At 39.2% G+C, this 26,973-nt stretch overlaps 4 protein-coding genes, 1 long non-coding RNA gene and 1 other non-coding gene across 6 annotated transcripts in view; 3 read left to right on the top strand and 3 right to left on the bottom strand.

Annotated features, from left to right (window-relative positions):
- The window catches only part of LOC106699685 (BICD family-like cargo adapter 1), a 37,335-nt gene extending 35,767 nt beyond the window's left edge, over positions 1-1,568 (bottom strand). The window contains exon 1 of the mRNA XM_014469523.2: positions 1,144-1,568. Coding sequence (XP_014325009.2) covers positions 1,144-1,389 — 246 coding nt within the window. The 5' untranslated portion in view covers positions 1,390-1,568. The remainder of the gene's footprint in view (positions 1-1,143) is intronic.
- Positions 1,569-5,130: 3,562 nt separating this feature from the next.
- On the top strand, positions 5,131-8,324 carry LOC102227080 (protein FAM98B-like). The gene is made up of 8 exons (XM_005801049.3): positions 5,131-5,279; positions 5,509-5,618; positions 5,814-5,936; positions 6,021-6,280; positions 6,363-6,443; positions 6,525-6,641; positions 7,652-7,798; positions 7,877-8,324. The coding sequence occupies exons 1-8, from the start codon at positions 5,236-5,238 to the stop codon at positions 8,030-8,032; spliced, it is 1,038 nt and encodes a 345-aa protein (XP_005801106.1). The 5' UTR covers positions 5,131-5,235; the 3' UTR covers positions 8,033-8,324.
- Positions 8,325-8,816: 492 nt separating this feature from the next.
- chchd2 (coiled-coil-helix-coiled-coil-helix domain containing 2) lies at positions 8,817-12,463 on the top strand. Its single transcript, XM_005801048.2, has 4 exons — positions 8,817-8,976; positions 9,783-10,032; positions 10,630-10,777; positions 12,100-12,463. Exons 1-4 carry the CDS (start codon positions 8,927-8,929, stop codon positions 12,108-12,110), a joined length of 459 nt encoding a protein of 152 aa, XP_005801105.1. The 5' UTR covers positions 8,817-8,926; the 3' UTR covers positions 12,111-12,463.
- Positions 12,464-12,640: 177 nt separating this feature from the next.
- phkg1 (phosphorylase kinase catalytic subunit gamma 1) lies at positions 12,641-23,825 on the top strand. The gene is made up of 10 exons (XM_005801073.2): positions 12,641-12,933; positions 14,376-14,525; positions 17,054-17,232; positions 17,336-17,390; positions 17,467-17,532; positions 17,608-17,771; positions 20,276-20,366; positions 20,509-20,662; positions 20,738-20,863; positions 21,776-23,825. Exons 2-10 carry the CDS (start codon positions 14,443-14,445, stop codon positions 22,040-22,042), a joined length of 1,185 nt encoding a protein of 394 aa, XP_005801130.1. The 5' UTR covers positions 12,641-12,933; positions 14,376-14,442; the 3' UTR covers positions 22,043-23,825.
- Positions 22,592-26,328, bottom strand: LOC111612021. Its single transcript, XR_002754365.1, has 3 exons — positions 24,823-26,328; positions 24,425-24,521; positions 22,592-23,317 (listed from the first exon to the last, which is right to left on the bottom strand). It is a non-coding gene; the product is annotated as an uncharacterized LOC111612021 (long non-coding RNA).
- LOC111612106 lies at positions 23,463-23,538 on the bottom strand. Its single transcript, XR_002754409.1, has one exon. It is a non-coding gene; the product is annotated as a small nucleolar RNA SNORA15 (small nucleolar RNA).
- Positions 26,329-26,973: the final 645 nt, after the last annotated feature.

The raw sequence follows: 26,973 nt of genomic DNA, 5'->3' as shown, positions 1-26,973 counted from the left end.
TTCCCCCATCACCACTTTCATCTCTCCCCAAAAAAGTATTTATTTTTGGTTTGAAGGTACATGGCTTTCCAGTGGCGATAAATACGGACAATTTAAGTCTAGAGAAAGTGTTCTCTTTTGCAACACTTTGGAAACTGTTGCATAAAATCCAACACTTTTCCAGACTGCAAAAAAAAAACTTGATAATTGTGCCACAGACTCAACACAATCTCAACAGCTTTTCAGCATTTTAATCAACTTAGAAAGTCCCAGAGTGTGTGAGGAGCCCTGATCCTGCAAAGGTCTTTGAAGCAGACGTAGATCAGAGGGTAGAGACACTCCGATAACCCCTGCAGCTCCCCTCACCATCATCTGCAGGGCCAGTTAAACATATCAGTCTGTGAGTTTTTACAATTTTTTTTGCTGTTGCTCTTTGTATCCAACAGGGGATAGAGTTACATCATATCTGAACAGGACTTCATACTGGAGAAAAAGATGACGTGTTTAATCGTTCAAGTGTGAGATTTTATGCAACAAAACACCTGGCACATGGGAACAGCGCCCCTCCTCGTGGTCTGATCATAACACCTGGTGTTGCACAAGAAATGTTTATCTTAAGAGGGAAGTCCAGAGCAGTTTGGCAGCCTTTTCCCCCCTCACTTTGCATGATGTGGCATGGGAAACATTTCCGTGTTGACATTTCAGTTGGATAGAGATGCTAGTCCAGTCACCGAAACTGAGTGATTGTTTTGTTTTTAGAGAGAACAAATAGGCAGAAACCCGATTTTTCTTACACACAAGTAAAGCAACTTATGGGGGGAACAAATGTTAACCTTTATTGTGCATTTTATAAAGATGGGAGATAAACCTGGAGCACTTTTCAGAAGAGGTGAATGGATTTTTCATGAATTTGGCAGACCATATACTTCCAAATCTGTTCATTCCGCCCAGTTTAATCTGAGTATTTCTCTCCGTTTATCGCTCTCTTTAAAACAGAAGACGTTTCCCTCCGAGCTGTGAACACTCATTATCCCAGTTACCCGCCCAGCTAAAACGCAAACTTTTTACGCAGCACATTTCGCTAATTATACCCCTTTGGTTAATTAAATCCTGTTTAAAACGCATGAAGAAAGAGAGAGAAATCTGTTTTTTATTCCCCCTTACCTCCAGCCTGTCTGTGAACTGCTCATGAAGCTTGTCGCTCTTCTCCTTCAGCTGACGGTTTTCCAGGAGCAACGCGTTTCCCAGCTGCGCTGCCAAAATAACCTCTTCCTCCTTTTGTTTCAGAGCAGCCAGGAGTTCAGAGGGGTCCTGGTAATCTGTTATTTCCTCAGCTCCATAGTCAAAGTAGAAGTCCTCCTCCAGCTCCAGTTTCTTTGGCTTAAAGCTCCACTCGTGCAGCGGCTCCATGACTAACGCGATCGCTGTTTTTTCCTGCTACAAATGAAACACTGATTCTGGTTCTTGTTCTAAATATGCAGGGAATAAAAGCGCAGAGCTGCTGCCATTCATCGATAGTCCCTGAGAGCGACTCCTGTGTCTCTGTCCAGACCACAGTTGGGGAAAAGTAGTCCTACTGCCAGCAGCAACGATTGTTTGGTCTCCAGGGGGCGTGGCTCCTCTCACCTGAGCGGCTGCCTCCGCCCCGCCCAAACAGACACCTGTCCTCCTCTCCGGGCTCTGTGTCATGTCTCCTCGTCATGGAAACATGACAACTCCTGATTGAGACTGGGACATACAGAAAAACATGGTTTTTTGTGGTGCTTTTTTAAATTTTTTAACTTCCCTAGTGAGTTAGTTGGAGTTTCAGTAAAGCTCCAACTCAAACAACAGCAATGACTCCACAATGTTGATTCAAATAACTGTGGAAGAGAAGTCTGTTTTTGTCACAAATGGTTCAGCTTCACGACCGATGTCACTTTTTCTGCGGTACACCTATATAAAACAAAAGATATTCGTTCATATTCTACCTAATGTTCTTGTATTATGTGTTTAGGCCTTTGATTAATAACAGCTCTGTGTGAAATAAACTGTGGTTTGTCTTTCAACCTGTAATTGTTTTTCTTTACTTTGCCACGAAAATGTAATGTTTTTCATGCTTGTTTGTTGTTTTATTTTCCTTTTAATCGTGTAAAGAACTTTGAATTGCAGTGTTGCTGAAAATGTGAAATAGAAATGCATTAAAAAATCTATATGGTGAGCATTTTTCAGATATGTAGCCTACTATAGGAGTGATTATAACTCTCACTTTCTCCCTATAGCTGACCTTAAGGAAACCCTGAAATTCAGGACATTTACTGAAAACAAAATGAAGATTTTAAACATAACCTAGTCAAAGTCTGGATCTGAAGTCAAACAGATGTTGAAGGTCTTAAAACAGGCTGTTTGTGCTTAAAACCTTGAATCAGAACCTGCTCTATAAAATGCATTGCCCTTAATAAGTTAAATAATCATTCGTAAACTGCATGTTGTGCTTCCTCTGGCTTTCTTTCTTTGATTTAAAATTATTTTTGATGATCTGAAAAGGTTTAGCATATGTCATGTTACGGATCGTTAAGAAATTTCTACCGATTTACTTTTTTTTTCTTAAATTAAACCAATAAACAGGTGTTTTGTCATAGTCCTACACGATCAAGAGTCTGTTTTGGGAGATTTCTGACTGCCTCCGAGGGGGAGTGTGTGCCCCTTTTTGTCTAGACGCTCTTCAGAGGTTAAAGGTCGTCATCCGTAAGCTTTCCTGGAGCAGGAACCGGTGTCTGGGGAATAAGAGACACAGCATCCTGACGCATGGCAGAGCCTCATAGTCAGCGAAGCCACAGCTTCTGTACATATGGTATCAGCAAACATAGAGGGACTGTACGTCAGCGCTCACTATTGTCTCCATTGTTCCTGTTGATGTGCCACCAGTGTGACGGGTTGTTTAACAGAACGCCTGCTGTGAAATCCTGCAGGGCTTAACAATACATGCAGGCAAAGCTAATAAAGCCCTTGGGTTCATACATGTGCACATACAGCCAGACATGAGAAGGAGAAGGAGCAGTCTGACTAAAGCTAATAAACATGAACTACTTGTACAAAACGTTGCAGCACAGACACCAACTTCTTTTAGGTCAGACCGATAAGGCCAGTTCTACGTATGTTCCAGATTATCTGTGGTGAGAAAGTGCAGAAGGAGGCAGGAAAGATGGCCTTGAAGCAAATCTGACAACCATAAAATCCTCAGAGGGAGGCGATAATGGCACCCTCATCAAATCACGCTGTGTGACACCAAGCATTCGGCCAGCTCCACGTTATCAGCAACACATGACGCAGCGGTGAGAGAGCACTGGGTCGTAAAGACTAATTAAAGCCAAGAGAACATTTACAGAGCCTGATAATCAGATTTTAGGTGGATTTATGTAATCATTTACTAAGTCAGAAAAAACTATTTGACTTGGGATCATAATTTTAGCTAAGTCACACTATATGGTATGAGGTCATCTTTCCTGCATGACATAAGTTGTAAAGAAAGTTATATTTAGCTCTCCTTCCTTAAATGAATGTTTCATTTATTTAAGGAATGAATCATCCTAGTAAATTAACTAATAATCAATAGTAATACCTTTCTCTCAGTTTGTTATTGTTGTTAAACCCTCAAACAGGATGAAAACCAGCCGTCATAAAGAGGGCCGATGATGAAGAAAGACAAGAACAGGCTGCACAATTTTTCAGGGCTCTGATTGTTTTTTATTTTACTTTTGAAACAGATTTTCAGCAGGTCTCACTAGTCTCAGTTTTTGGCACCAAGGTCACATATGCAGTAGCTTAGGCTTATAAAAAAACCACAGTCCAACCCTACTCTACACGATCAAGTTTAGGGGATTCATACACAAAGCATTCAGAAGTTAATATACACCCTTTGGGTCTAAGATTGTTTTACAGACATCTCACTACCAATTAACAGATTAAACATACAAAACAAACTGAGTCAAATCAAACCAGTTTGGTTTGACTAGTTAAAGCTTCCCCTTCCTTACATGGGAATCAGTCCATTTCCTTAAACAGCTCTTGTTTGTTCCAGTAAGGAAAAGGATTAGGGAATTCCTTCCAGCTGAAGTCATTAGGCTGTGATCATGTGTGCATTCCACTGATCTGGTCTTCAGGAACTTGACCCATCAAAGACAGAGAGAATAGTGGTCTTCGAAATGAAAACAAACCTGTCAGCCAATGTGTGTGCTCTGCCTAGTGAGATAACATATATATATAGATATATATAGATCTATATATATATATAGATCTATAGATATAAAATTCTGTAAAAGACATTGGATCTTCTTATTATGCAATAAGTTAGTTAATAGATGTAACAAAAATGAGAAAAATTGAAATATCTTGTTAAACAAAATAGTAACTGTCATTACACTGAACTGGTTTGAAACTTTGCTGGAGAAGAGTATGCACCTAATAAATAACCATCTGTTAAATACAGGAAATGACCGAAGTTTACAAAAGCGTAACAGAGAGTTAAATGGCCTTCTTATTACAGAACTTAAGTCACATCTAACAAAAAAGAAATACAAAGAAAAATTCATAACTCTTTATGTTACTTTGTTCTGAGGGAAGGTTTTATTAATTAACATACTTAAAAAGTTTTAATTTTAAAAATTAGATGATAAAACTTTTTTGTATGCAGTGTTGTGCAATCCTGTCAGAACAAAAACAGAGAAAAACAACAACAGAAGTCAATATATATTAGAAACACATCCCAAACATGAACAAGATTGTTTGGTGGAAATTATGGTAATCCTATGTTTATGAGAAACCACAAACTTATTAAGAAAGCAACAGAAAACTAGACAATGATTTAGAAGGAAGCAGAGGAAAGTTTATTCTGGATTACTTCAGAAGGTTTTGTGAGTCTGTAGGAAAAATTTTCATAGTGCAAGACTCTCAAAAACGCTTTATATTGGTATTAGAATTAATTTAAAAATTACGTGGAGTTTTTGTTCATGTATATTATTTAAAATTAAATTTCCTCATTACGTTTTTCCAACAATTTTGCCCTTGTTTTTCTAAAGAAATATCAAATTAACTGGGTATTTTTCCTGTTTAGATATTGTGTACTGTCTATGCCTCCCCCGGCCAGTAGAGGGCGATACAAAGGGAGCAGGACGTCCAACGGAAACCAGGCTTTGTAAACACGCCTGAACTTTCACCTGCGGGTTGAGAAAACTGGTAGAAGCTGATGTAAATTATCGTTTACTTTTCACGGTGGGAATGGAGAGGAGCATGGAGACAGTTTCGGCTATTGTATCTCTGGGGTGAGAAATAATTACTTGAACTTTTCTTGCACTCCGACCCGGCTAAATCTGGTTAATATGGCAAATCGTTTAAAAGGTAATAATAGCTTCGGGTTAGCTTAAGAGCTAGCTGTGATTCATGGCTTCATATTTCTCAGTTAGCCTTAAAGTTTACTGACTCGGGACTTGACGGCGCATGGTGAAACTGGTTGGCTGTCTGCTCTGAGTTCACCTGTCACTTCCTGTTCAGGTACCCTAGAGACGGCCGCTGCCTCCTGCGGTGCAGGTGTGACGAGCTCCCCTGTCCGCTGCTCAACTGGCTGTCCGCGGAGCTCAGGACTCTGTGTCCGGAGCTAACAGGTGAGGCCACAGCTCCTCCGTGCGGTCACTTAGTGTTCAGCTCATAGTTAATTCATAATTACTAACATACCATTTCCTATGGTTGGCAAAGGTTTAAAATCGGGTAAACGAGTAGTATAAAACTGTAAAATGATTGGAAAAAGGAATAGCGTAACGTTCAAATGTGCTAAACTGTCCTTGGTTTAATGTTTTTAGACCTGAGGGGAGCAGGTGACGTCTTGTTGGTGGAAGAGTTGAGAAATTTGATGTCAAACATGTTCTCGCCCCTCGCTGTTATGACTGATGTGCTGGAACCGTCTGCCCTCGACAGGATTACCGGTGAGGAACTGCTTTATCTTATGGACGATGATATATTCTCTAAACATTTTGGAAATCGCACCTTTTTATTCTGTGAATCTGCAGACTTCCTTGTCTCGGAGTTGCTTGCAGCTCATGTAATCAAGGAGAAGGAGCTGCATCCCAAAGAGAATTTGACCAAAGAAGAACCTGTGAAAGAGCAGCGAGTTGAACATTACAGCTATGATGATTTGTGTGAAGAATGCAAAGACGGAGATGCTGCAGACACGGAGAGAATGAAGGCAGAGATGCAGGCGGAGTGGATTCTACTGCTGCATGCACTCGGTTTAGATGCCTCTTCTCAATTTGAAGATGTGGAGAATGAAGTGAGCCCAATAGCAGAACATTAATAAACTTTATCTACACTGACAAATCCTGAGATCTTAAGAATTGTTTTTTTAAATTCAGGTGAAGTCAAGGCTTGTCCGTCTGCCAGGTGAAGATATGACAAACCCTCTTCTGAAAGCCAGCCTCAGCTCAGAGCAGTGGGTAAGTTCACATGAATGTTTGCCTGTCATGTAAAACTTTGCATCAATAATATTTTAAGCATTTTTCTTTTGTTTCTTTCAGATGGAGCTGCAGAAGATCAATCAGACTCTGTCTGTGGATTATCAGTGTCGGCGACAGATGATGATTAAACGCTTTCAGGTCACACTCGAGTCATTTGCGTGGGGAGAGAAACAAAAGGTATTGTGACAAATCCTTTCTTTCAAAGAACTCGAACTCAACTAACAGCTGAAATGAAAGTGGATCCTTCAGTTTTTGGTTAAGAGTTTAGATTTTCTGTGTGAGCTTATTAGACAACAAATTAAACCAAATTTTAGTTTGAATTGCAAGTTTAATATTTTTTACATGAAAAATGCCAGTCAAATTTCCTGTTTTTGTTGAAATATTCCTTTATATATTTTTTGAAAAGTAATTTAGGTAGTTTACAGTGATTTTTTTTTTTAATTACACAGGTCGGTGATAATTACATAATTAGGAACATAGTTTCTTACATCTGTCTTAGACTGTAATATATTCAGAATAACAACCAGCACATTTTGACTTTTACGCACAATGTCACAGCTTCATGACATAATTTTTAAAAGTTTGCTTTGTGAGTGAAGGTTAATTTATATCAATAGTTCAATTAAAGAAGTGAAACATCATGTATTTTGTTGACTCATTACACAAACAAACGCTTGACATACTGTACATCAGTGATGTATGTCAAGCGTTTGTTTCTAATAAATAAACAAACTTGATGATGGTGGCGTACAGCCATTGAAAAGCCAAAACTCAGTTCCTCAGAACATTTGAACATCACAAAAGACCAATAAAAAACAATTTTGGACACAAAACTATTCTGACTATGTTGGCACCTCCACAGTCATTGTTGGTCTAGAGTGCTGTATCTAAGCATAAGAGTGGAAAGCTTAGTGGAAGGAAAAAGTGTGTTGGGTAACTTCAGCCTTGTGAGAAATGTGAATCAATTTAAAAGTGTGGAGGAAAGTCACAAGGGCTGAATTGGAGCTGAAGGTGGTACATCAAGACCTGACATGCCGATTCATCCTGGGAATGGGCTCCAAATGTCACAAACTATTGGATTACTGTCTACCACCTGAACACGTCTAGTACATGTTAGCTTTAATTAATGACCTCACTAGAGCTGCGTAGACATAAACTTCCCTGGTTTAATAGCTATTTGTTTGCAGGAGCGCAGAGCTGCTCTAGGCTCGGTGCCATCTCTGGTGACCCTCACCGGATCCTCCCAAGTGTCTCCATCACTCCTGCTGGCTGCCAGAGAAGATCAGTCCTTCATTGAACCAATAAAAGCTGGGAAGAGCACCGCCGTCTACAAGGTGGAGCTGTGGACATATTTTCATGGGTGAAGCCATCTTTATTTATTTTTTTTTAACATCTGGTGTTACTCTCCCTAGATGTTAATGGGCAGCGTCCCAGACAGAGGAGGCCGGCCTGGGGAGATTGAGCCTCCTATGCCAACATGGGGAGAACGAAGAACACAAGGAAACAGAGGAGGAAGAGGAGGCGGACACCAACATAGGCACCAGAAAAAGAAAGGGAAAAAGGAGTAGCCCTCTTTCTAGGTGTTATTTGATAGTATGTCTTTCTTTTTGTGGGCTATAAACGGGTCAGAGGATGGTGCTTGTAATATAATTTTTAAATGATTAAATTATTCATAATTTTGTACATACTTCATAGAGTACATTTCTGAAGTACTGTAAAGTGTATAATCAGTACATGCTCTGGTTTATGATCAGATATTTCTGTAAGATTTATTTCATTTGAGAGATAAATAACCATATTTTCTTTATCTGTTGGCTTTCCATATTTGCAGATGAGTTTAAGAATAAACTTAAGAATAAACTTGTTGTTTCTGTCACTCATTGTTCTCATGTTTCCATCATATCAACTATTTTTAACCTGTCTTGAAACTGTTTCTATTTCTGTTTTTCCAAAGTATTGGAACTATGGTGATTATTGCTCCCATTTTACAGGATTATTTAATAATAATATCCAACTTGGCATATTGATGATTGGCTGCTATGAAATATTAGCACCAGCTTCATCCTTAAACAATCCATATCAGTCCACCTTTACTCCTGACCTTCAATTCTCTTTGCCCTATTTTGCCAAATTTTCTGACCAATCACAAAAGTTCCCGCATGTTTTAGATAAAATAAAAACCCTATTCAAAAATGTTTTAAAATTTGCGCATTAGTCAAAGGATTTGTATAAAACGAATACAAGGAGACACAAATAGTTATTTAAAACAATTAACTTATAATTTGTGAGTTACACAATTGTTTTTGAGGCACCGGAAGTCACCCGGAGCACAGCTGATGTAACACACGGAAAGTTCCGGATTAACTAAAGGTCGAGATAAAACTGCGAGCGTGTGTCGCTGCGGCTCAGAGTTGCGTCGGTCTTTTCTCACAGTGACAGTGAAACAAACCTAGTTATTGAAAATGCCACGGGGAAGCAGAAGCCGGCCCGCCAGGATGAGCCCTCCCGCCAGGTAATAATATATGTATTGATGTCAGAAGTTGTTGAAACCGTATGAATTTGGGGCGCGAGTTAGCCTACATGCTAACATTGCGGTAACGGTAACAGTGTCATGTGTCAGACAGAGACTGAGCCAGGAAACTTAATGAGATCTACTGCTGTCAGTGATGTAAAACGACATTTGGATATTTATGTTTTAACCAGAGAATCTAGTTGTTCCAGACGTGATCGACTGAAAGGACTGAAGGTCACACTGCGCTAAAACGTCTTACAGCAACGAACATTTCTATTTAAACCAGCGTTTGTATTCTATATTTATAAAGAATACAAACGCATATAGACATTAAGGCTACACAGATATTTCACCCAAGATACTGGTTGTATCTGAAACTGAGGTAACATTGTTTTGGATATAAATAGTTTTTTGTTTTTATTTAGGTTATTGAAAACCTGGTGGCTTAATAGTCTAGCTGGTGTTTTTTTTAAGTGTAGAAGTGCACATCAACATAATGAACAGTGATGTTTAGTCTGACCAACTCTGCTGTGTAACACAACCTGAAGAAACCTCCAAGTCAGTGACCTTAAACAACACCAGGCTGCACTGCTGTGTAATTTGTACATTTATTTTTTTCCAAATGGGAAAAACTCGTTGTGAACAAACCCCTGTATTATTAAACCCCATATTTAATTTTAGTTTATTAGTCCACAGTGGCGCAGATTTAATTTTTAACATTATCTCTGCTAGCAAAAAACAGTTTTGTACTTTTAAGTTTGGCCTCTAGTTAATTGACCTTTTAAATTGAAATTTACTTTTCACAGCCGGGCACCACCATCACCTCCACCAATGGCCAGTGCACCATCTCACGCCCCGGTCCCCATGCAGGCCGCTCCGTCTGCAGTGGGCGCTCCGGCTGCAGCGCCCAGACAGCCAGGTTTGTTCGCACAGATGGCATCGACGGCCGCCGGTGTGGCGGTGGGCTCTGCCGTGGGACACACCATCGGCCACGCTATGACCGGAGCCTTTAGCGGAGGACGCTCTGAGGCTGCCAATCCTGACGTCACGTACCAGGTAAACCGACGAGCAGCCTGCTGGGATACCAGGATCGTGTTAGAGAAGATTATTTTGTTTACCAGACAGCTGGCAGGACTTTAATCACAGATCCAGTAAAGAAAGGTGATAAAGTGTACATGACAGCTAAAGCTCTTGTTTGGATCAGTGAAGAGATGATAAAGATTCAGTACTGTAAGCAAGAATAACCTCTTTAAAGAAAACAATGGAGTCAGTTCAAATCGAGAAGTCGAGTTCAAAAACACACCTGTTGGCATACACCAGAATTAACCTTCTCTGCATTTCTATGTAAATAAATGTTTAAGAGCTAAAATATGTAAGTGCAAATAACAATACTTGAAAGATGAATGCAGGAACAAAATTAAAAGAAAAAGAAGCACATTTGACAACAAAAACAGGAAAATATATGAAATGCAGCCTGGAAGTATTGCTTGTAATGAGATAAACATCTTAAGTGGAACACATGTAAGCCCGACTTGTGTTTTACACTTTGTACTGTAAGAATTATATCTCTGGAAGGAACTGCAGACACAAAAAGTTTCTTTCTACACATTCAGTGGGTCTGTCAGCACATCTTCATGTGGTTTCTGTCCATAGGAGCCGTACCAGCAGCAAGCAGGCCAGCAGCAGCAGGAGGTCTGCTCCTACGAACTCAAGCAGTTCCTGGAATGTGCTCAGAACCAGAGTGACCTGAAGCTCTGTGAGGGATTCAGCGAGGTACTCAAACAGTGCAGGTCTGCTAATGGTAAGTGTACATACGCAAAAAAATACAATAAATAAACAAATTCTGGTTATTTCTGAATCTGTTTGCCAATGTAGCTTTATAATTTTTTTAATTCTATTTAAAAAACAGTCAATTTAAAGTTTTATCTCCTTACCAGTGCATAATCTAAATGCTAAATGCTTTTATAGAATATATTTAAAATAAAGTTAGATTCTTCAATAAAATCCAAGCCTTCTGCTTTTCCTTTTCCTCCTGCATGTGATTCGGAAATCAAATTTTAATACATTGTGTACTGAATGTACGGGCTGAAACTGGTTTAGGCTCCTTTTGCATGAATTACTGCACTAATGCAGCGTAGCATGGAGGACATCAGCCTGCAGTTCTGCTAAGGTGTTGAGGAAGCCCAGTTTGCTTTTATGCGACCTTCAGATCTTCCGCATTAACTTTTAGTTGTCATTCATCTTCCTCTTGACAATTTTCCAAAGACTGTTTGAGGTCACCCCAACATTGTTGACCAATCAAAAACCAATGGTCAGATACTTTTAGGAGTTTGAAGACATCTCAAGTCCTCTTGAAAAAAAAAAATCAGCATCTCTACAAAGCTTGACAGAAGGACGCATGAGGTGCTCTATTATTTCCTTATAGATATCCTATTTCTGTCTCTGAAGACTCAATCCGTTATCTCCTTAGTCTAATTAAGGCGCTTCTGATAATGGCTGCAGTTTAGAAGTGGCTTTAAAACAAGGAACGTGACAGTTGTAGTCCATGTTGTGAATACGTATGTGTCGGGTGGCACTTGAAGCTCTGAGTCCAGCCACAGCCCACATCTTATGAATCACCTCCAAACTCCTTAAACTGCTTTGCTTCAAAAACCTCTGCTACTGGTGTTCCTGGTGTTGACACAGGAACACCGCTTTTAATCAAACCTTTACCTTCCACTCAACTTTTCATTCAAATGATTGAATACAACACTGAACACATGCAAAGTTTGTTGCACAATTGTCACATTAGATTGTGCAGTAATTAAGAAATGGCAAGCTGTCATAGTTATATTTTTTAATAAAAGCTCATTTACATTTTCCTCTATCCATCTTTTTTTTCTGATGGGGATAACAAAATGAGAAGAGTAGTTTGAGAGAGTAAAATAGGACTCGGGGTGACTTTGCAGTATTATGGAAGACGGTGTTGCATTATTCAATACTACCACTAGGGGGAGTAGTGTGACTTTTTAAGCCTCATTCCTGGTTTGCTTATTGTATTTATAATATAATCTATGGAAGGATATTTCCTGTTATTCACAAAGTAGAACACACCTCTCAGTGAACTTTTTTTTGTCTCTTTAGGTTTTTCTTGAGATGGAGACGAAGTCCTGCAGAGTTGAAATCACGTCAGCTCACCAGATTCTAGTGGGGCGTAATCTAAAAGGGATCAATAAATCAATCAATAAACATGCTTTATTTAAATAATTGACTTTGGGCAACATTATTTTGTTGTGAGAACACTTCTGCAGAGTTTGTAATGATAGTCTTATAAATACTGTTTATATATTTTGGTGTCACGTTTTGAGTGTAATTTTAACAGGGCTTTTCATTAGCAGTGCTTTCATTATAAAACCTCAAATAACATGTAGAATAAAGCTCCTAGTTCTCATCTTATGGTTTGGTTGTAACAGGGAGAAAACGAATAAAGCACTTGGATGATAATGTCGCTGTGTTTTATTTCACTGCCTCCTCAGTCAGACTACATTACACTACGCTCAAATGTTTCTATTCTTATCTGTTACACTCTTCAATTAGATTTAGGAGCTTCAAAGCAGGGATACCTCAGGGCTGCAGCACCTGTCGTGTCACTCTAATCTCAGTGCAGGCCACAAACTGAACATGGGAAGCGTTTCAAAGTGTCCACAGCTGAGGGAGAAGAAGCTGCTGGGTGTGAGTTTGGGGATCTCTACTGTGTGCACGTGCTGAGCTGCTGCTGCTGCGGAAGAAGCCATTTATTTTTGGCATTTGACATTAAGGCTCAACCTTTATAACATGGGACCAGCGATCCTACAGCTATTCCGCAGCACTGGGGTCTGACTGGATTTCTTTGTGGCGGATTTTACGCTTTTTGGAAGGACGTCCAGTTTAAGCATGGAGTCCCTCTGGAGCAGCTGAAAGAAAAAACTGAAAGACGCGGTGAGTAAGCAAAGGTTTTACGTTTGGCTTTACTGGAGATGGATAAATGAAGATACTAAAAGGATCTGATTTCAAATGGAAGCATCATCACACAATGAAAAATCTAGAACAGCTTTTCATTTGAGTACTTTTATTCAACGGGGGGCAAAAATATTACTTTGTAAGGCAAAACGTCTTCAGACATCAGAAGTTTGAATTATAAAAGAATGATCTCTGACTATTTCCTGGTTACAGTCACTCTTGTCCTGAGTCCAAGTTTTTATCAGCTCACCCTCCATCTTTCTAAAGAGTTTAGATCTGAGGACAGATGTGGCTAGGGAGGAAAATGTTTTTGGTGAATCATTTCTGTCTTCACTTGACCATAAATTATTTGTTCAGAGTATTCTGCTTCTAAACAACCGATAATGACTCATTCACAGTTTTCTGGAAGAAACAGATCTGTATTTAAAATGTCCTTAAAAGCTAAAAGGTTTGTGATGCACTATCAAATTTCCCTGGGCCCATAACACTACAGGCTCTCAATTATACTTAACAGTGGACATGAAATGCATTTTCGTCTACCCCTTGTTTTTGTGCCAGTCCCATTTTGGAGTGCTTGCATCCTAAAGGCTGATCCTTGGCATCATCAGGCTACTGCATGCAGTTCTAGAGCAAATCCTTTCCTCATTTAGCAAACTCCCTACATTTATAAGTGAGAGTAGGACAATTAAATCCTTTGATTGTCCTTTGACAGCATCTAGTGGTTAAGGAAACTTGTTGACCTCCTCCAAAGTACCCCTTTAGTATCCAATCTCTGGGCTTGATTGAAATATTCTCAATTCTTTCCTATTTAGAAGAGTAGCTGAGAAAATCAGGCCATGCATGTCATATTTATACCAAAGGAAATTGGAAGTCACTGACCTATCACACCTGCTACATGCCTACTTAATCTTAAAGGTCGAGAGGAAGTGAATACCCTGGACAGATGGTCAGTCCATCACAGAAACAGGAATTAATGAATTGCTAGAGATGGACGATGTGACTGAAAAACATATCACGATATAAGTGTTTAATATCAGTCTTATAGATAATTATTGATTTGTTTTTTTGTTTTCAATATCTGAAATACTCCCAAACTGGTGGCATGACCGTTCCTGTTTTATTCACAGGAAAGGTGTACAGGTCTGCAGCAGTTAAGGTGGCAAAGCCAAGCCACGCCTGTGTGTGTTACTCAACAAGTTGTTGCTTAGTAACCAGACAGCGAATGAGTTGATGCCACCAACCTTACTAAGGCTTAGAGGCTAAAGCAAGTCCTTTGCCTACCTCTTTGTCACTACATATGTTGTTCACGATTTATTGTCCAGCCCTAGGAATTACTCATTAAAAGTTATTTGACACTCAGATCAACTTGAGAACCGCCTGTGTTGTGCCAGTGTTGTTTTGAGAGTGTGTGTTTCCTGCAGTGTGCTGTGAGCTATAAGAGGAAAACAGCTTTACACACATTTGGAAGTGAACCAGCGTTTCTCCATCATGACCAAAGAGGAGGAGATCCCAGACTGGGTGGGAGCAAAGGAGTTCTACGACAAGTACGACCCCAAGGAGATTCTGGGCAGGTATATGAGCAAGCAACATGAGAGACTGAACTACTGAAGGTTCAAACATGTTCTGCCCTTCAGAGACTCGGTTGCGGGTTTTTTTTTTAAAGAATCATAAGGTAAAATTGTCTTTTGCATCCTTATCTGGGTTGCTACAAGCACTCTGCCTGTAAACATTTACCCTGCTCTTCTCAGGAGCTAGGATTTTTAGCCGTAAAGTATAGTTGGCAGTACATTTAACCTCATGCACCATATTAAGATTTGATGTGATAAATTAACAGAAAGCATCACCTAATTGATATACAGGGATACAAATATAGGTTCTCAAACGACTGAGTTAGATTTTAGTCTAGACTTTGTCAATGTCAGTCCATATAAATATGCTTTGAACTAAACCAAGGATCTCCAGTCCTTGGAGAAGGATGTCCTACAACTTTTATTTGTCTCTGCTTCAACACACCTCAGTCAAAAACGTAGATCATTAGTTGGACTCCATCAAAGTTGGATGCAAGCTGTAGAGGTTATTCAGTCATTTTAACAGGTCTGCAGGACGCGTAATGACGCATGTAACAGATGAAGGACGACAGTCGTTGATGGATAAGAGTTTGAAATCCATGATCTAAAGCCTTCAGATTTCAAAATACAGGTATTACAGTAACATCGAGATATCTAGGTTCACACAAAATCAAAAAGTTAAAAATATATAAAAAACAAAAATAACTAGAACTGCGAGCAGTTATAATGGGTTCCTGGCCTGACGCGGCAGGCCCTTGGGAAGATGTTTCTCACCTGTTTAAACATGTCATGTCATGTCAAGGTGCTTCACAAGAAGAAAAAAACAAATCAAGAAAACACTGTAAACAAACATACTGAAAAAAACCATAATAATAAGTCATGCAGGCAGCACTGCATGCATCCAAATAAAACTGTGGCCGAATTACTTTACATTACTTTAAATACATAAAATGGTATAAATGGTTCATCTCACCTTGAGATTCTACGTAGATAAAGTCAGACAAAAAAAAAACAGACAAAGCTTTACCATACAGACAATAAAGCATGTCAAAAATTGTTATATAAAAATGATGCCTCGTGGGCGGAGGGAGTCAAATAAGAAGACCATGACTTGCATTGGCCATGTGCTCACTCCATGGGCTTCGAACAGTAATAATAATAATAAATAATAATAATAATAATAATAATAATAATAATAATAATAATAATAATAATAATAATAATAACAATACACTGTACAAGATTACAAGATAAAAATGACTGTGTAGTTGTCAGAAATCACATACTCAGATACAACTGAGTAGGATGTCTCTTTTTTTAAAATGTGGATTATGGACATATGTTTCACCGTAGCATGATGCTGCCAGCACAATGTTTCATAATGAGGAAGGTGTGTTCAGGGTGTCACTGATTGTAAAACACTTTATGTTTTACAGTTAATCTGAAAAGTTTAGCTTTGGTCTTGTTTGACTAGAGTAATGCTGTTTCCTCTACAGGGCTTGTGCAGCAAAAAGGCTCAGTTCAACAATGGCATTCTTCATATTAATTTTCCACAAATATTATATTTACAGAGCGTTTTCCATACTTCTTGCCCAAAGAGTCAGTTTAGATTGGCAGATATCTCTTGGTAGGTTTGCATTAGTGCATCATTGAACCAGCATTACTATTGATCAAAGTTTTATAATAATTTAACAAGAAGGTCAATTATATTTTAGAAAAAGACCAGTTTGGATAGTTTGGATCTAATAACTTAAAGCATAATTTGAAAACTGTATTTTGTTTTTACTTTATCTGTGTTTGACTGTCTAATTTGTTTGAGTATTAAAAACGTATAGGTGTAGGAAAAAAGCAAAAACACAATGTGTAGAAAATTTCTCAGGGTGTGAATAGTTTTTATTTTAGATCATTGCATGCCCGCCCCTCTTTTCAGGTTTTTATTTGTAAAACATCCTGAAGTCCATGGATCCCTTTCTCTTCGTTTCCTTCGCACTTTTTACGTTTGTGGTTGTGAATTGACTAAATGTGAGATGCGTCCCATGAGTTTTTAGTGAATTGCCACGGAACCCAGAGCTTGCTCCTTGTCATTCCCGCCGCCTGTCAGATGTTACGTAAGGCTCAGTGTGCAGGAGGCAGCATTCATTAACTTCAGCGTGTTGTGGACAAAGGTTTCAGCTCTAAGAGGGTTTTGGTAAAGGCAGTCATGCTGAGTCATTACATAACGTCAATGCATTTCTCACATACAGGTCAGCGGGTCGCTGGAAGTGAGGACATTCTGTTCATTGACAGTCAGATCCGCAGTCAGGGGGGTTTCGTTTCAGCAGGTTCAACTCTGAGACTTAACCTTTAAAAAAAGTCATCAGAATACTATTCCAATTTTAATTCATTTGTGTGTGCAAATGAATGTTAAAAAAGGCAGATAAAAACCTAAATTGTCATATAAAACTGAAGTTCCAACTAAAGTGAACAGACATGTAAAGTTTCTGCTCAGATATCAATCACACAAGCTGATGTTTCCTCTCTTCGTTCGACAGGGGAGTAAGCAGTGTGGTCCGTCGCTGTGTGGACAAGCGCACGGATCAGGAATATGCAGTAAAGATCATAGATATCACCCCGTCTGACAAAATGACTCCGCAGGAGATCGAGGAGATCAGAGAAGCGACAGTGAAGGAGATCGACATTCTTAGGAAAGTTTGCGGGCAGGAAAACATCAGTAAGCACTTTCTCTTATTCTTAGTTTAACTGGAAAGATTTTTTTGTACCTTTATCCAATAATATTTAGCTGATCCACTGATGAACTGAATTCTCATCTCCAGTACGGCTGAAAGATTGCTATGAGTCCAAAGCCTTTTTTTTCCTGGTTTTTGATCTGTAAGTGTCAGGATTGACAGATATAACACGTCAGATAGGCTGCAGCTTCTCCAATGTCTCATTTTCTTTCCCTCAGGATGAAGAAAGGGGAACTTTTTGACTACCTCACAGAGAAAGTAACTTTGACAGAGAAAGAAGCCAGGTCAGAAAGCAAGTTTTCTTAGTCACTGTAATGTTTTTAAAGACATTTTACAATTTAACGTGTTACTCCTTTTAGAAAGATTATGCGTGCTTTGCTGGAGGTGCTCCAGTTCCTTCACAGCCAGAACATCGTTCATCGGGACCTCAAACCTGAGAACATCTTGCTGGATGACAATATGAACATCAAACTCACAGATTTTGGCTTTGCTGTGCAGATCCAGCCAGGACAGACACTGAAAGGTGAGTGAACTGTTTCCATAGTGACCAATTTAAACACGGCAGACGTCTCATCAAAATTACCTTTTAAGTTACCGTATTTTCCGGACTATAGAGGGCACCATACTATAAGCCGCACCTACAATAAAAGAATAATAAACAAACAAACAAACAAACAAACAAATAAATAAATAAATAAATAAATAAATAAAATTAAACATGGCAGACGTCTCATCAAAATCACCTTTTAAGTTACCGGTACATAAATCCTTACAAAACAGACATAATGACAACTCCAAGCTTTGACTCAAAGTTCAACAATAGCTACAGTGTCACTTCCTGCTCCTGCAGAGTGTGCTGGTCAGTACAGCAGCAGTTGGTGGTCGGGGGGCGTAAATCTGGATCTGGTTGCAAAGTGTGCTTCCTGCTATGAACAGCACAGGACACAGCGTACCGCCACCGAGGGTCGCAGTACGCTGAGCTTTCTAAATAGACTTCTCAGAAAGCTTAAGATCATTAAGAGTAGTAGCTGGCAAGGAAAAGTTTCTGATGAACTGTTCCTCTGCTGGATGACGTAAATGGTTTGGGTGGAGATTTATCATCTCAGTGTGGTGATATCTCTAAAACACGCTCTGAAAAATGCCAATACTTAAACTTGACTTTGAGTTCTGGCCCATTCTCAAATCCAAAAATGTAAAAAAAAACACACCTAAAAATAGATATTTTTTTATACATTTGTAAAGCAGATTCTTTTGTGTGTGTGTGTGTGTGTGTGTGTGTGTGTGTGTGTGTGTGTGTGTGTGTGTGTGTGTGTGTGTGTGTGTGTGTGTGTGTGTGTGTGTGTGTGTTAAAGATATAAAAAAAATAATGCAAGCGGTGAACTGAAAAAACAAATCTATTTAGAGGCTCAGTAGAAGTTCTCACATCCCGACTCTTTTACTGCACTTCCATGTTGAATGTTAGTATTTATAACTCAAAGGATAGTACTATTATTTATCAGTCATCACTGATCATACAATTATGAAAATGTTAATAATGCTGAGACAAGAGTGTAATGATGGGAACTTATTTACCTAGAAAGGATTTTTTTATTAGTCACATTTATTGTTTATTAACATTTACAATCATAACAGGAAGTAAAGTTTTACCTGACACGTAGCACCTTCATTTAAAGTCCATAAATATCAGACTTATAAGATTATTGATGCACAATACATGTGCCGAAATATATCAGTCTTCTCATTATAATATAAATTTATATTAAAAAACAAAAATAGAGAGAAATTTCAGCAGTTATCCACATCCATTAAAGAGGTGAAAGATAGTTTCCTTTTAGTAAATGTATCCACCAAATTCTGGGTTTGGATTTTTTTTTTCATGCAAAAGAGATTCAGATATTTTATAATTTACTTTTGCAAAGAGATATTTACACACACTGGTGCACTTCACCAAAACAGAAGACATAAAGCAGGAAAAAACATTTTTGAAGTATGAAAGTTTCATATTATGACATTATACAGTACAGACCAAAAGTTTGGACACACCTTTTAATTCAATGAATTTCCTTTATTTTCATGACTATTGACATTGTAGATTCACACTGAAGGCATCAAAACTATGAATAACACATGTGAAAATATGCACTAAACAAAAAAGTGTAAAACAATTGAAAATACCCCTTATATTCTAGTTTCTTCAAAGTAACAACCTTTTGCTGGGATTACTGCTTTGCACACACTCTGCATTTTCTTGATGAGCTTCAAGAGGTAGTCACCTGAAATGGTTTTCACTTCATAGGTGTGCCCTGTCAGGTTAATAAGTGGGATTTCTAGCCTTATAAATAGTCATGAAAATAAAGAAAACCCATTGAATTAGAAAGGTGTGTCCAAACCTTTGGTCTGTACTGTACAAATAAGCCTTCGACTTGGACATTGACCCTATTCATACTGCCAAATTAGTTACAAAATGGTGTAAGGACAATAAACTCCTTATTTAGTAGTGATTATTACAAAGCCCTGATCTCATTCCTGAAAAAAAAAATGTTTGCAGGCTGAGAAAGTGTGTTTGAGCAAAGCAATATACAAAACTGATTCAGTAAAACCAGGAGCAACGGGCCAAAAAATACAGTTTAAGTTTTTAAAAAAAAATTATTTAAATGAGTGACTGTAAGAGAAAGTTGAAACAAATCTAATTTCCGCATTTAAGAAATAAAATTAACACTAAATGGCTTGAACAGGAAAGGTTTAATTTGACTTGGGGTGAACAAGGTCATGTCCTTCCATACAATGTATCTGATTTCAACTGCACTTCAATTCATACAGTAGATATTATTCAGTTCATTTTAGAAAATGTCAGTTTTCTACGTAGTTCTGAAAGAAGGATGTTTGTTTGATTAAACATTTATCATTCCTGTTCACCAGTACACATACTTGTGGATACAGAGTGCGGTATGTTTAAAAAGCAGAAAGAACTGTGCTCAGTTTTTAAAAGTAAAAGTTTCCGTCTGTTTGAATGTGTGTTTATTGCAGAAGTGTGTGGGACGCCTGGTTACCTGGCTCCTGAGATCATCGAGTGCTCCATGGATGCAGGACACCAAGGATACGGTACAGCTGTTGACATGTGAGTGACCAGAGACAAAACCATGTCTGTCTCACATGACCTTTTCCGTTTATGCTGCTATTATTGGAGCTTCAGTTAGATAGTTGGTATATATGGTTTCTGCTTAACCAGGTCACAGATTTGCTGTTGTTGGTGTTTGCAGATGGAGCGCTGGTGTGATCATGTACACGCTGCTGGCCGGCTCTCCGCCTTTCTGGCACAGAAAACAGATGCTGATGCTCAGGATGATTTTAGCAGGGAGCTACGACTTCTCATCTCCAGAGTGGGAGGATAGCTCTGACACAGTCAAAGACCTGGTAGGTTTGTTTCGCTTGTCTTTGCCTACAGTAAACTTTGAAAAATCTAAAAGTGGCGCTGTGCTATTTGCTCAGATCTCCCGGATGTTGGTGGTGGATCCAAGGCAGCGGTTCACTGCTTCAGATGCTCTGAACCACACGTTTTTCTCCCAGTATGTGGTGAACGAGGTGCGACAGTTCAGTCCATACAGGCGGTTCAAGGTAAGGAAACGTCAGATTTCCAGACAAACGGAATCAAAATAGTTTGCTAGCATTTGAAGAGTTTGCCTGATTCGAGAGTTTTCATCCACAGGCTAAAAATGAACCAGATGTTGAGGTAACGGTTTCCTTAACAACAAACTATTTCATTAACTTGTGGACTGGAAGATTTTTGAGATCTGTTTTTATCTGAACGATCTCTTAGGCTGTGGCCAAGTCTGTTCCCATCAGTTATACACTTTATTAACAGAATTTGAGTCTTTTTTCTCCCTCAGATTCTATTGATAAATGCATCCAGGGCAGGGAAATAGTATTTAATCCCATCCCTAGGGATGTAAATCACACCAACAATAAAATCAACAGACTTACATTTTTTCATTTGAAAGTGTAGAGAAGAAAATGATCAAAATACACACAATATTTCCAATTCAGAGACTACTGTACAAAGATTGATTTGCACATCACAGTTAAATAAGTAGTAGATCCCCCTGTAAAATATTTAGTCCTATTGCTTTGTGTAAAATCTTTTCTGGAAAGCACAGAGGTGAGATCTTTTTTGTGGCTATTTTTACAGAAACATTCTAAATTCTTTGGGTTTCTTGGCATCTTGTAGTTTCAGCCCAGATTTTTTTGTATGACAGAGATGTGGAGACTGACCAGGTCTCCAATGAGCCGTCTTTGGTCGCTCTTTTATTACATTAATGGCACTTCTGGGTCTTCGTTGAGCTTAAAGACCCATTTCCTGGGTTCTGGTTGAGAGCCACTCAAAGCAGTTAGATTGTGAACTGAATCTTCATTAAACACCTATCATTTACATATTAATGACAAAATACAAAAGAGAAACAGTCAATTTGGATTATGATTTAAGGTGAAACTACCACTCCGTTGTTATGAATGGTTATGTTTCTCCATCAGGTCATCTGCATGACTGTGCTCGCCACGATGCGCATCTACTGCCACTACCGCCGTGCCAAACCCGTCACCAAGGAGGTAATAAAGAGCGACCCGTACGCCGTCAAGCCCATCCGCAAACTCATCGACGCGTGCGCCTTCAAGATCTACGGCCACTGGGTCAAGAAGGGCCAAACTCAGAACAGAGCTGCGCTTTTCGAGAACTCTCCGAAAATCGTCCTGCTCTCCCTAGCCGCCGAGGCGGATGAGCAGGGCCAGCACGGCTGGTAATGTACCCGCAGGACTGGGAATCACATCTATTCAAGAAACTGAACTGGTAAACTAAAATACAGCCCAACTCGGATGTTCTTTGAATGTTAAAGTTTGGAGGACGTGCTTCAAAAGCTTTCTATGCAAGAGAGGCTTTTGGATTTCTGTTTTGAACAAGCAGAGAATGTTCTGGAAAGTAAGTTCTTAATTTAGGTGAATGTCGCCTCCAAGGCGCTGAGTCAAGTCTTCATCTTTTGTCAGACTATTTATTCACTTACTGTAAGACCAGTATGTAGATTTTAGTTTTAAAGCTTGTTTTTTTTCCCCAAAATGCCTGGATGGCTGAAAATTCAGTGAACTTGTATATTTGAAACTCTTCAGGCTAAAAAGATCGCATAATGACAATTGCTCTCATAAGAGATTACTTTAATTTGCATAATACAAACATATTTATTAAACCTTCCATTTATTTGAAGGTTGTGTCTTTGAGGTGAAGATATTTTGGATGTGTTTTATGCATCTCTCCCAGAGCGCTTTGTTTCCAACTACACAAATGCAGCACACACAGGGTTGGTTTCAGCACAGTGACAGCTTTATTATGAAGGAGTGGGGGCAAGGGGTCACAGAAAACACCACAGGTCACAGAGGGCTTGTTTCTGGCACAAGGTCTTCCTCATTCCTGTTCAGGGGTGGCCCTGCTGTGTCTGTTTTTAGCTTCATGTGCGATCTGGCTGTCTAAAGGTCTGAAAAGTTATTGTGTTACATGAAACTAGATGTAACATGTAGTTTTTAAATGTTGTAATAATAATAATAATAATAATGCCACAGACAATTACTTTGTGATTGCCTAAAGAAAAAGAGGGAAAAGGCATTTCAGTGAAGTGTAGTTACCACAGATGAAAGTGTCGAGTCTCTTCCCGTTTGGAAACTGGGCGCCCTGCTGGAAAATACGGCAGGAAAATTAATTTCTAGAAACCTATCATGAATGTCAAGTACATCACTGTACTCATTCCTGTGTAGCCAGACAAAGCTGAGGAAAGCAGTTGCCCAGGTGATTTTGTTTTTGGCAGAAATGAGACGAGGCTGTTGCACGGTGTCTGACTGTGTCCAGCACAGAGCCCAGCTGGAGCAGAATTCAGCCGTGCCACGGGTCACCTTTCCTTTCCACTGATCGCAGTAATTATGTAACGTGTGTGACCATTAACGGTGAGAGTAAAACATACCGTCCTGCGAGAAGGTCGGGTCAGTTACAGCAGCCGCCGGGTGTAGTACAGCTCAATCACATGCTGCAGGACTCTGACGAATGAAAAGCAGAGCAGACTGTAGGGAAAGCCTCACTGATTGTATCAGTGATGCAAACAGAGATTTAAATTTTTTCAACGTGTTGTCACTCTGACGTAAGAACGAGGGACATAATGACCACTCTGATCTTGTCGTGTCAGTTTGTGAGAGCAGTAATTTAGCATGGTGTCTGACTGTATTTACTACATCCAAAGTAACACAGAATTCAGCCATGCATCCAGAAACATGCTATAAACATGCGGTTTTAAACACACTATGGCTAGTAACATGTTCTGTGGTGATAATTCAACAAGATTAAAGAACTAAAGCACTCAAAGCATGCTTGGTGTGTGGATGTTAGGATACCCTTTAAAAATTAAAAAAGATATTTGAACAGCCATCCTAGCAGTTCAGAAAACCATTACACTACCTTAAATACATAGTGATGCCATATTGTTCAGACCCAATATTTTCTGATTATTACTGTTTTATAATGGAATAAATCAGACTGATTTGACATGAATTTGGACTCTATGGATTCTATGTGTTTCAATATGAATTGTCTTGTAAAGTTCATAACATCCGTTGTGAAATGGCAGTATACAAACGAACAAAATTATTTTACGTTATGCATTACGTGAAGTTCTGCAGGCACAAATTCTTAGTGGAAAAGCCAGCAAACACAATCAGAAGCTTCCAAATGCGTCCTGTGACGCTCCCCTGTGGTGTTTCTTACTGCTGCCACATGAGGGCAGTAAATACGTGTGTGCGTATGTGCTGCCTCCTGAATTGTGGCGTGCAACCAACCAACACCAGCTACATTTGTTGGAGAAAATTAAACCCAAAGTAGATCACAGAATACAACACAGTCCACGTCTTTCACAAACGCTTCCTCCTCTTTGTGGTATTAATCCTGACAATGTAGCAGGCAAACGGAGCTTTGCTGCTGCTGCTTCATTTTTCTGTTCGTAACATTCGCAAAGTTTAACAGTAGACATGCTGATTATTAAAAACAAAACCTACTAAAAACATACTATTTACAATCTGGTTTCACTCAAGAGATGGGACTTGAATCGACTCTCCTCATCAACCCAGCACCATATGCACGCTGCCCCTCCTCACCTCTGCCAGCAGCGGGTCAGCGTGGTGTAGCATCTGTTGTAGCATCTGCTGTAGCCTGGCTGATGGCTGGCATCAGGCCACCGGCTTCACTCTCCTCCTGTGTCACAAGAGAAAAGGATGCACAGCAATATTGTAACTATTTACCGATCTGTAAACACTATAAGCAACACATACATTCACAGGAGACACGCCATCATCACTTTATAATGCATTTACAACCGTGAAGAGCCACGTCCTGTGCCCGCATTCGCACCAGAAATTAAGAAATTTAGATTTAACACGCAGTTAAATTACTTATAATGAGCTGGATGCGGCAATTCCATCTGTTCATCTTTCAAATCTTTAAAGAATACCACATTTTCACGAGGTTTTACCTCTAACCCTTACTTCCTGCTTACCTTAACCGACGTGGACCATCGGCATCTTTCTTCTTCTTCTCTGCTTTAGAACGTTTCTTCTGGGGCTGTTCTAATCAACAACAAGCTCATCAGCGCCCCTCGCTAATCTAGAATCAAAACTGCAAGTACTTAAAAAAAAAAAAGGTTTCCTGGAAATCAGGTTGAACGCTGTTGTAGTACACTGTGTAAAAAGAGAAGAAAAGAAATAAGGTTTCCTAGAAAGCAAAGCAGGTTGAATGCGATTACAATCAGATATTTAGCGTATAAATAATGTAATAAAAAAACGTTTTCTGGAAAGCAGGTTGAATGCTATTGTAACCAGATTGTACATACCCTTTAAAAAACATTTTTAATTGTCCTGTAAAACAGTAAATCATCTTAAACGTTCGTTGTTTTAGGTCAGTTGAGCTTACAAGTCATTTTATTTGATAAATGCCAGAACGATGGATTACATGTTTTTGGTTTTTTTATTTAGATTCAGAAGTTAACTACACTCTAACATAGATCAAATCGAATCAAAATGTTCATCCACAGTCATCAACCTGAATTTGCCTAAAGTCACAGAAGGAAAGACAAAGTTTTCACAGGTTAAGCCTTTTTCAAGTTTGGGCAGAAGAGAGTAATAATAACTTGGCCCCATCCCAAATGTTCAGGAGTGGTAGGATCATCTTAAATGGATTGTCTGCTGCAAGAGCAACGGGTGCACTTCACAAAATAGAGGTCATTGTTATACACAATCAGAGAGCGAGTTTACACTTGTAATAAACTTAAAAGCGGACAGCAGACAAAAGCAAAACAGGAGCGTCAGACGGCAAGCCTCAAACACCGGCGCCATCTTCCCCACCCACAAGTTGTCTTGTGGGTGGTAAACTCTACAACTCTACGATCACAACTCAACTCTACGCCATCAGCCAGGCAGCACTTCGAAACAGTGATCCATGCATTTGGGACCACACGGCTGGATAACTGTAATGCACTTTATACAGGAGTCAATGATTTATATATTTTCCAGCTTCAGAGGGTGCAAAAGGCTGTTAAAAGAAGTTGGCACGTCTTTTAACAGGTACACGAAAATTTGACCATATTTCCCCTATTTTAGCTTCCTTACACTGGTTGCCAGTACATTTTAGGATTAATTCTAAAATCCTTTTATTTGTTTTTAAAGCTCTTAATGGCCTTGCCCCTCCCTATCTGTCTGAGCTGTTACACAGCCTCCTGTTCCCTCAGGTCAGCTGATCAGCTGCTTCTGAAGGCACCAAAGACAAAGTGCAAGCTCAGAGGGGACCGTGCTTTTTCTGCGGCAGCTCCCAAGCTATGGAATGATCTTCCTTTGGGCATAAGACAGGCCTCTTCACTCGCTGCTTTTAACTCCCTTCTTAAGACCCATCTTTTTTTCTTTGGCTTTTGGCACAATCCGAGAGGTTTCACTTGGTTTTATTGTGTCTGTATATTCATATGTATTTTATATTAGATCTTTTCTATTTTATAATTGCATTGTATTTTATGATTGTGTGTGTAGCACTTTGGTCCTGTCGGTGTATAAAGTGCTTCATAAATAAAGTTGGTATGGTATGGTATTGTTATGGGGAATTATTGAATCAGAATATTTAAGACATCTGCCAGAAAGTTAGACACAAAGAGGTCCTTAAAATGGATAATGTCTTATCACAAAACCAAATTAATTACAAAGTTTCTGAAGGACAACAAAGTCAATGTTTTAGAGTGGCCATCAAAAAGCTCTGATCTCAGTCTACAGGGCTGACACCAGTTTAATAGGGAATTCCAGTGAACTGTTATGGCAAGACCTCCCGACCCCACTAGGGACAAGGGTGTAAGAAAATGGATGGATGGATGGATGGATGTTGTGGCAAGATTTTGGAAGGAAAGCAAAATGTTTTATCAAAGACAACACCTGGGAGTTGAATGCCTACAGCTCACTTTCTCCCTTTTTAAGCTGGTTTTCAGTGGAAATTTCCACTGTTATTCTCCTGGTTACAACTGGGGACTGGGAGGTAAAAGAACAGTTGAAGCCATACATAAAAAAAAAAAAGAACTTCAAGAGAATTACAAAATGTACAATATACCTCACGGGATTTCACTCAAAATCTAGCTTTATTAACAAAATGCTGATGACAAATGTATATAAAAAAT

Source organism: Xiphophorus maculatus, chromosome 18 (genome assembly GCF_002775205.1).
Source record: "Xiphophorus maculatus strain JP 163 A chromosome 18, X_maculatus-5.0-male, whole genome shotgun sequence".
Taxonomy (NCBI): domain Eukaryota; kingdom Metazoa; phylum Chordata; class Actinopteri; order Cyprinodontiformes; family Poeciliidae; genus Xiphophorus; species Xiphophorus maculatus.
This window is presented reverse-complemented; position numbering and strand designations above follow the sequence as displayed.